General features: G+C 41.2%; 1 protein-coding gene across 8 annotated transcripts in view; it reads right to left on the bottom strand.

The window, feature by feature from the left end:
* DCX (doublecortin) overlaps positions 1–10,233 on the bottom strand; it is a 122,273-nt gene that overhangs the window by 37,032 nt on the left and 75,008 nt on the right. For 5 of the 8 annotated variants that reach the window (XM_023203117.1, XM_031936630.1, XM_023203118.1 and 2 more), the window contains exons 4-5: positions 2,608–2,710; positions 471–593 (exon numbers count right to left, since the gene is read on the bottom strand). In XM_023203117.1, the coding sequence (XP_023058885.1) occupies positions 471–593; positions 2,608–2,710 (226 nt within the window). Of the gene's footprint in view, positions 1–455; positions 594–2,607; positions 2,711–10,233 lie in introns of all 8 variants that reach the window. The other 3 variants (XM_023203115.1, XM_031936629.1, XM_023203114.1) reach the window with 1 other exon arrangement.

Raw genomic sequence — 10,233 nt, 5'->3', positions numbered from 1 at the left:
TGTTTCCCTTTTTGTTTTGGCTTCTAATTACTTCAGAGTCAAATTTGAAGCTCAAGTGAGTCAACTATGTTGACACTTTGGGGTATTGTTGTTTATATTCTTTTTCTTGATTCTGATTTTTAATTTCAGGTTTATGGTTAACTTGATTATTCAATTGAATATGTTTTTGCCACATGATGTTGAAGATGATGAAAATGATGACAACCATGACAGTAAGCATTACAGCAAGCATAGACAATGGGCCAGGTTTCTGGTTTGCATCCATTTGAGTGGAATAATGGTTGTAGCTGTGCCTCCATGACTCCAAACAAGTTTGACTGTTTAGTCCCTGAATTGACAGAATAGGGTTTCATGGAGACACAGTAGTGCTCATGAGGAACTGATTCCTCTGCATGCAGACAGTATTGTTCTCCATAAATGAAGTCAGCGTGCACAGTTAGGAAAAGAGCACTCACCGTCTTGGTCGTTACCTGAGTCAGCTGGAGACTTGCTTCGGCGCATAGGACCAGGGCTCTTGGCTGAACTCTTCTGAGGTGTTGGGGATGCCTTTGGGCCAGCTGTGGCTGATGGGTTTCCCTTCATGACTCGGCATTCTGGGGCCAAAGGACACAAACAGCTTAGTAGAGGGTAAAACAGGCTCAGCATGTTATCAGCCTCTGGAAACCGGAATAACCCCCACAGGCCAAAAGACCTAAATGGGTCAGGACTACAATGTGGTCCTTATTATTAGTAGGAGCCATGGTTCTGGGGAGGGAGGCATTAGGGAAACCTTCAAAAGCCACCTGGGCTAAACTAGGTGTTTGAGCCCCTGAATTATGAAAACAAGGGCAAGAGTCCAAAAACAGGTCAAGTAGGCAATTAAATAGTCAACTCAATCATTTATGGACAAGCTAGCTATGTCTCAGAATAGCACCTATTGATATAATGTTTAATTAATTTCCCTGAACTAGAGATTAACAGCTCAGAGGTTACAGCTACACAGATGAAACATCCATTGACTAATCTGAAGGAGAGGTAGAGAACTACCACTTACTGTCTATTACATGCCACATGTTGTAATAGTCACATGATGGATATCATGACACTTTATATAAATAAGCACTATGACCACCACTATCTTGCATTTACCGAGTTCTTTTCGATTTCCCGTGTATGTTATTACAATCCCTTATCGGGGGTTAATGAACAAATGGGCCAGCAGTGACTCTGCCACTCAAAACTTAAGAAAGATTGCTGGTGTATGGGAGAGTCTGCCAAACGTTTTGTATTTGCCCTAGCCTCAGTCTGACACCCTTAGAACACCCTTTCTATGCAGCACTCAGCATCCCCTTCTATGGTCAGTTCGGGCACTAATAGTGCTAATTTATTAGAAGGATTATTATACTCATTTTGCTGATGAGAGTACAAAAAACTTAACCCCCTTGCCTAGGGCCACAAAACAAGAAATTAGTAAAGCAAGGAATAAAAGTCAAGTCTCCTGAGTTTCAGTTTGGTGCTCTTTTTGCTATAGTTTTTCCAACCTTGTGCTGTGATGCAAAAAAGGGGAATCAAACAGCAGAGTAGAGGATATATTCTTTCCTTTAAACACTTTCTTGTTGCCTCCTACTTAAAGGTGCATTGAAATATAAATTAAACAGAAAGATTAGAGGAGCTTTTGTGGTAAATTGAATATTTTAGGAAACTGAGTTAAGCAGAAAGCCCCTTTTTGTTTGTTTCACTTCTTGTTTTGTTTGGTGTCCTTTAGTGATCACTGTCCAGAGCTGAAGATACAGAAGGTATAGGAAATTGGACATAACCTGGGGTTTGTTTAGCTTTTCTATAGTCATTGCCTCTTCCTAAAGGGAATACAGCAGAAATGCCACCTCTTACGGGGTTCTTGTCACTTGAGTTGTTTATAAAGTCTATGTTAGCAAAATTCCCTTTGATTTTTTTTTCACACTTTGCTTCTCCTAAATGGGAAATATGCTCTGAATGTGTCTTTCCATCAGCATCACATTCTACCCTTGTTGCTGCGTGAGCTAATTAACTTTTAATGTATACCTGGAGCTTGGACTCAAACAAAGGGAGATGGGAAGACGATTAGATCCTTCTTATTATTAACAACCCTCTGCAATCCTGAATCACAAGGCAGATGAATGGGGCAGCAAGTCTGATAGTGTGAAAAGGGTTTGATACTAAGAATACTGTGGAAAAATCTCTCTAAATTGGAACCATAATCATGAGCTAAGTAGCTGGAGGATGTTGAATGGGAAAAAAAAAAAAGGATATGGATAATATCCAAGTTCTGACTGAAAATATTCCTTCCTGTGGTCTGATTGTGCCTGTTATCCCATGTGATATGATATATGGTTCAAGAAATATGGTCACTATTGGGGCAGACAGTGAGTTTTATTGAGTTTGGAGCCTGGGACTCTGGGACGTCCAGTCAGTCTTTCAGTCTTACATGGGTCATGACCCATGTATCCAAATATACAGGAGAAAGACTAACATTATAAGCCCTTGAAGGATCAGGCATGGATGTTTTCCACCCTATATACACCCATGGAAATCCTAAGGGATAGAAGGGGAGAGAACAATGGAGGAATAAAACCCAGTGGTTATGCTTACCATTTTCATCCAGAGAAAAATCATCCTGAGCATAGCGAAATTTTTCAGGACCACAGGCAATAAACACATCATCATCACCAAAGAAATCATGGAGACAGGTTACCTATGGAGAAAGCAGAAACACTGATTGGTATATGATGGTCCTGACAATGAACTTCACACTACATTGACAAGGAGAAAAGCTTCCCATCTAGGCCATCATCTCAGCTCCCAGGAGTTTTCTTTTTCTTAAAACACCTACCACACTCATAGTCTGAATCATGATCCCTAGTGAGTGATGATACACTGAGTACCATTGTCTATCCATGTTTCAAGTGTGGTAGTTTCAATTGAGTCATGAGTAAGACTGAGACCATGTCCAAATGGAATGCCCTTTTCTGAAGAAAAGTCAACAAGTAGATGGCCCTACAAATGTCATCTTTTCTCAGAGCCTCAAAGACAGGGAGCTCCTGGCCCAACTCTAGGGCGAGGGACTGGGCCAAGGCAGATGAGAAAAATCTTCTGCAGCCTGACTGTAGCTGACCCAGAAGTGGAAATGTGCCGCTTCATCTGAATGAGTTCTAAAAGGACATCATTTCTTAACTGCTTTGGACACACAAAAATTGAACTTTTGCTAAAAGCTGGCCAAGAACCTGGTAGTGGCCCAGAATACCATTTCTTCCTGTGAAACCAGAAGAGGAAAACTTAAAGCTTCATCTGAGCAATTGGTCCCAATAGGCCTGAGTTTCTACTAGTAGAGCCATGTTCCCAGGACCCTCATGCCTGCTAGCATCCTAAGCATTACTGCTTCTCCACAACAGACAGACAGTCTCCCCAACCCCCTTTCTGCATAAAGAGATGAGGGTTCCTGGGAAAGTATGGTGCTCCCTGCAGTCTCCCCACTTCTCGGCTTTCCTAATTACATCTGATAATTAGTACAGCACATCAGGGAAACCCCGGGAGGAACCATAGAGTCAAAACATACTTATCCCACCTCTTAGTTTGAAAGTGTTCAAAACCTCTAATTGTTCTAAGTTTCCCATTCAAGCTGCCAGCAATGGCTTTTCAAAGGGATGGTGCTCACAAACTAACAACAGCTTGCTGGGTGCAGAGAGCAATATGTTACATTCAAAAAATATTTATATTATTAACAAATCCCCCACCCAAGGTTAACTCAATCCCTGTTTTCCCAGACGAAATGATTGCAAGCCTTACACAAAAGGAGATATGCTTAAAGATTATCCCTATTGTGTCAGGCTCTCAATCATCCAAGAGATGCCCAGAGAAGAGAAGGTGACTCGAAGGACTGCGGGTCACTCTCATTAAGCCTCTTTCCAGTCCTGGGTCTTGACCTCATCAAATTGGCCAACACCTTTCTTCAACCCACTTGTCCTTCACCCATTCATTCCACGATCACAGAATGACAATCAGAGCTACAAACTAATTGAATGCTTACTCTGTGACAGACACTCTGGTAAGTACTTCCAGATCTGTCATCTCATTTTACTCTCACAAGAAACCCTAGAAGTCAGTATTTATTGTCGTTATTATTTTAGACTTGAGAAAACTGAGACCCAGAGACAATAAGTAAGTTTTCCAGGTGGAAATCAATGAAGCCAAATAAACACAGATCTATCTAACTTCAAAGCCTTTCCTTTTAACCACTTGGCAATACAAAGCACTTACATATATATCAGTCACTGGGGAGACAATGATGAATAAGACTCAGGCCATGACTTCATGGAGCTCACAGTCTGATGAGGTGAGATACATTGAAATAGAGTATTTCAATTTAGTGTCATGAGTGCTAGGATGGGAGTATCTGTTGGTGCTGTGAAAGCTATTTATTACCATGTCCAAATGACCCTAGTCACTAGTTAGCACTATTAGTTCAATAGGCATCCTGCATATTGTCCTAGTAGTGGATCCAATGACAGAGGCTACATGGTTTTGATCCTAGCTGCAGACCTCCCACCAATATCTTGGACCTAGGCTTAATAAAACGCAGAGTTCTTAACTCTGATACACCAAATATCTCTGAACTATTTACCTGCCGCCACATCCTTGACCCTGAAGATCTCTGCCTTATCTTCTTCTTCTTCTTCTTTTTTTTGTTGAGACGGAGTCTCGTTCTGTCCCCCAGGTTGGAGTGCAGTGGCGCAGTCTCAGCTCATTGCCAGCTCTGCCTCCCAGGTTCATGCCATTCTCCTGCCTCAGCCTCCTGAGTAGCTGGGACTACAGGCGCCCGCCACCACACCCGGCTAATTTTTTTGTATTTTTAGTAGAGACGAGGTTTCACTATGTTAGCCAGGATGGTCTCGATCTCCTGACCTCGTGATCCGCCTGCCTCAGCCTCCCAAAGTGCTGGGATTACAGGCGTGAACCACCGTGCCCGGCCGATCTCTGCCATATCTTCTTATTCAAGGCTGCCTTTGACCCTGACTAGCTGTCTTTATTTTTGGTCATGAGTCAGGAACACCTCACCCGTGAGTGTCCCTCTGTTAGTGGTCTCAAGGATTTACCACTTTGTTTCAAGACCTGCCTGTATTTTCATGAGGACTCACTTAGTTCTCCCCATTGGATCACAGATTTCTGAATCTAACAGCCCAATTTATACCTTCCAATATATCTTCCTGTGGTTCCTTGTAGAGAGCTTATCACATAGTGAAAATTTACTTAGGGCTGTTTCTGCCTCAGCTGCATGCAAAGAAGGTAAGATACAGGAACATTCAGCAGCTTTGTAAGGATATACAAAGACAGAAAAGTAGGAATAAGAAAGATGAAATCAATTGCAGCAGACAATGGAGAGTAGCATTTAGAGACTTTAAAAGGCAACACAAACAAATTTAGGAACAAGAAAGTAGAAATAATACGAATTCAGAAACTATTCTTCACATAACTATGCTAATTAGTTTGAAAACAAATGAAATGGATGATTTTTAAGAAAAGTCTAGGCCGGGCGCAGTGGCTCACGTCTGTAATCCCAGCACTTTGGGAGGCCGAGGCGGGTGGATCACGAGGTCAGGAGTTCGAGATCATCCTGGCCAACATGGTGAAACCCCGTCTCTACTAAAATACAAAAAATTAGTCAGGCGTGGTGGTGCAAGCCTGTAACCCCAGTTACTGGGGGGGGGGGGGGGGGGGGGGGGGAGCTGAGGCAGGAGAATCGCTGGAACCTGGGAGCAGAGATTGCAGTGAGCTGAGATCACGCCACTGCACTCCTGCCCAGCGACAGAGAGAGACTCCATCAAAAAAAAAAAAAAAAAGAAAAGAAAAATCTCAATAATCGAATTAGTTCAAAAAGAAATAGAAAATTGAAACTAGCTAATAGCTGTAAAAAAGAATTTAGTAAATGCTTCAAACAGCAACCTTCCCTGCAAAGTCACCAGAGCATTCATTTTGGAGGTATTTGTGGAAATTGCTTCCTAAAAAGAAAATCTAAAAGCTCCAAAGCAGCCATCTCAGACACATGCCATGATATCCTATTGTAGGACAATAATGCCTTACATATTCCTCCAGGGATTGCTGTTATAATGACCCACCCTCCTCCAACCACAAGCCTCTCCACCCTCACCCAGGCTTTGGGAAAAGCCTTTGGATAACCCCTCCTTTGGGGAGCTTCTAAGAAAAGCAAAGTCCCCTATGCTTCTGACAAACTCAACAATGGTGTTGCTGGCTTCAAACACAACCATGCTACAATCCAGCTGTTCAGCATCAGATGTCTTTGTGTGATCCCATTCCACATTTTACTGGCTCCCAAATGCAGACAAATGTACTTTGTGCATGTAGATACCCAGCTTTCCTAAATGTCTTGGCTATTGAGATACAGCAGCCCCCCATCTTTGTTACAGTGTTGGGAAAATAGAATGCTCTCCATCTTAAATAAGAGGAACTCAAAGCACAGTGAGTCAAAGTGTCCCAAGGATACACAGCTGGCTCATGACAGAATTGGGACTAGCATTCAGGTGTTCTGCTTCAATTCAGGACAAAATAACTCAGTTGCCTGAAAGAACATATCATCCTAAAGCACTGACTTCAAAGGCATATCTATAGCCTAGGCAGGAAAGTCTATATTTGTCCTAATCAATGCCTGCTATGCATTAGAACATCTTACTGGATTGAAAAAAATAATCTTCTTTAAGTATATTTTTAATCTATGGACAACAAAACTCCTATTCATTACTGTAACTAATAACCAAGTATATGGTGGAGAAGGAGGACAAGGAGAAGGAGGAAGAAAAGAAAGAAGAAGAAGGAAAAGAAGGAGGAGGAGGAGAAGAAGAATGGAATATAAGAAATAATTCTCAGATGAAACTCACACTCACTTAACACCTGCTTTTTAAAATTCAATGGAGGTAATGTGATACAAAGTCCACCTTAGCTAACATTATAGACGTATGATTTTCCAAATTAGTTTTTTGAGATATAATTTCCATTACAAGAGGGCAACAGAAATAGTAAATATAATAATCATCATAATATCACTGACAGCATTACAGCATCCTAGTGGATCAAAGGTCTTGCTGATATCAGCTTCAGTATGAATCATACTTGGATTTTTAAGTTAGGGAAGAGAACACAAAGGCATGACACCTACCTTTATAATTAATCAACTGCCAGCACAAAATCAGTAAAATCAACTCACATTAACATGGAACAATTAACTCAATGCTCTTCCTTTAAAAAAAAAAAAAAACAGCAGGTGTTGGGGGAAGGGAAGCCAGCTTGGTTGTGCATTAGTGTGAACAATAGATTATATGGATAGTCCAGTGGCTTGAGTGTCAAAGTACACATGGGGAAATGGAGACAACAGATCACTGTGTTGGAGCAGTTTGAGTCTATTAGCTGCAAATAGAAACTTCACTGTGTGACTTGATTTAAGCTTGATTAGATTCTCCATCCACATATTACAGATGCTGGCAGTTCCTTTTTGAACATGCCTGATGCTAGCAGATTCTAAATTTCCCTTACCTAACTATTCAGAAAGAAATGTTTTCTCAAGAAGTAAGGTCTTGCTCACATTATCTATGATGCTCACTTTTAACTTGTAAACTATTTTCATTAAAAGTTAAATTTTACTAATATTGACACATTAAGCACTTACTAGGGCAAAGGAACTCTGTAAGAGATACAAAAATGTATAATAAAGGGCCCTGTCTTCAAAGAGTTGACAACATAATAAGCAAGTCAGGATTACACAAATAATTGGAATACAAGGCAGGCTGTTGTTAGCACTATTATAAAGATGCAAAGACCAAGGGAAGCACAGAAGACAAAGAGAACAATTATAATTATGAACTGGGGAAGGCTTCACAGAGAAAAACTGAGTCTTGAAGAATGAGTGGAATATAGGTTGATGGAGGCAGAAGTGATTGCAAAACAAAGGTAGGTACCTTTTTCTTAACAAACTTAGAAAGAAAAGAGTTGCATCCTGTTGACTACAGTAAGGCATTCTAATCTTCCAAAGCTGTGCACAGCACAATCGCCTAGACTCACCTGCCCACCTTCTGCACAGGCAAACCATAGAGTTGTCTATTGGTGGAATTCAGGGTGAAGAGAAGGGCAGAGAGTGTCTATGAGAAGGAGTGGCCGGAGCGGTAAAGAAGAGGGAAACACTGTGGCAAGGAACACAAACCACAATGATTTTTCTGTCTTGCCAACAGTGTGCCTTGCCTATCAAGAACGGCAGGGAAGTTTTGCAAAATGAGTTAATAAAATATCAGTAAACATAACAGATGAGGCTTTTTCTAAATGTTACTGCTACTCGTATTTTGGAACATTTCCCACCTACCAGCCCTGGACCAGCTCCAGTCGGAGGTTGACACAGGGTTGGCTTGGTGAGCTGCAGCAACCTTTCTGAAACAACCCTGACTTTTTTTTTTTTTTTTTTTTAATCAAACTCATGCTTCTGGGGTTATCTTGAAGCCTTTCTTGCGGGTTTTTTATGACAACATTTTTGCCTGCGCAACAAGCTCCTTGGTTCTACAGTGCCTTTTCCTTTTTTTTTTTTTTTTTTTTTTTTGGCACAGATCTCTTTATTCAATGCCCTGAACTTCCCTAAAATCTGTGCTGAAATAATAACAATGGCACTTGCCCTTGTATGGTATTTTTACTGTTTTTGAAACACTTCCACATTTATGGTATTTTATGTTCTATTTCATACCTGTAATTCTCCTCTCAACTCAATCCAATCAGGCTTCCATTCTCATTGCTCCACCAAGGCTGCTCTTATCAAGGCCAACAATGGCTTCCATGTTGTCAAATCCAATGGTCCTTCTCTGGCCTCATCTTACTCAACCCATCAGCAACACTGGATATAAGTTGATTGAGTTCTTTTCCCTAAATACTTTTCCTTCTTTGCTTCTGTGAGATCACAGTCTTCTGAATTTCTTTCTGCTTCAATATCCTTTGCTAGATTCTTTTCCTTTTTTAGACTTCCAGTATTTGAAAGCCCCAGTGCTCAGGTCTTACATCTCTTTTATTTTTTATTTACATATTTTTACTAGGTGATCATATCCAGTTCTAATTCTTTACACACTGCTATGGTTTCAATGTTTGTGCCTTCCAAAACTCATGTTGAAACTTACTCCCCAGTGTGGCATTATTGAAAGGTGGGGTTTTTAAGAGGTGATTGGGTCATGAGGGCTCTGGATGAATGGGTTAATGGATTAATGAGTTATCATGGGAAGAGAACTGGTGGCTTTATAAGAAGAGAAAGTGAGACCTGAGCTAGCATGTTCAGTCCCCTTGCCATGTGATGCCCTATTCAACCTTGGAACTCTACAGAAAGTCCCTACCAGCAAGAAGACCCTCACCAGATTTGGCCCATTGACCTTGAACTTCGCAGCCTCCAGGACTGTAAGAAATAAATTATGTTTCTTTATAAATTACCCAGCTTCAGGTATTCTGTTATAAGCAACAGAAAATTAACTAAGACACATGTCATATATATACTGAATACTCACACATTGATATCTCCAGGTCCTTCTTACCCCTGTACTCTAGACATGCATATCCATCCAACTGCCTGTTCAATATCTCCACTTGCCTGTCTGATAGGCATCCCACGTTTAATATGCTCAAGACTAAATTCTTATTTCTCTCCTCCGTATTTTACCTCCCTTCAGCCTTCCTTATCTTAAAGAAAAGGCACAATTCACACAGTTACCCAAACCAGAAACCTGACAGTCATTTTACATTAGGAGCCACTTTTCTCCCTCTCCCTGGTCACAGTACTAGTCCAAAATATACTACAATATAGTCTCATAACTGTTCTCTAGGCAGCATGCCCTCCCCATGCCCTACAAATACCTATTTTGTTTTGCATAAAGCAGTCAGAGTAGTATTTTACTATTTTAATCAGGAATATCACTCTTCTGTTTAAAACCCTTGAAAGTCTACCCATCACAGATAGAGTAAAATCCAAACATTTTAGCTCCCTGGGTGGGGGAAGGACAGCATCCATCTCTATAGCTCCAGGCCACACTTTTCCCCTGCTGGAGCCAGGGAGCTGTACTGCTTGGTCCCAAGACGTGTCCCCAACAGCCCAACACACTGGTTGTGGCAGACTGTGGCCAGAGTGCCTCTTCAGGCCTGACCCGGACTCATACTTCCTCACTGGGTGGGGCTTCCCTGCAGGAACTCTAT

Source organism: Piliocolobus tephrosceles, chromosome 12, assembly GCF_002776525.5.
Source record: "Piliocolobus tephrosceles isolate RC106 chromosome 12, ASM277652v3, whole genome shotgun sequence".
Lineage (NCBI taxonomy): Eukaryota > Metazoa > Chordata > Mammalia > Primates > Cercopithecidae > Piliocolobus > Piliocolobus tephrosceles.
This window is presented reverse-complemented; position numbering and strand designations above follow the sequence as displayed.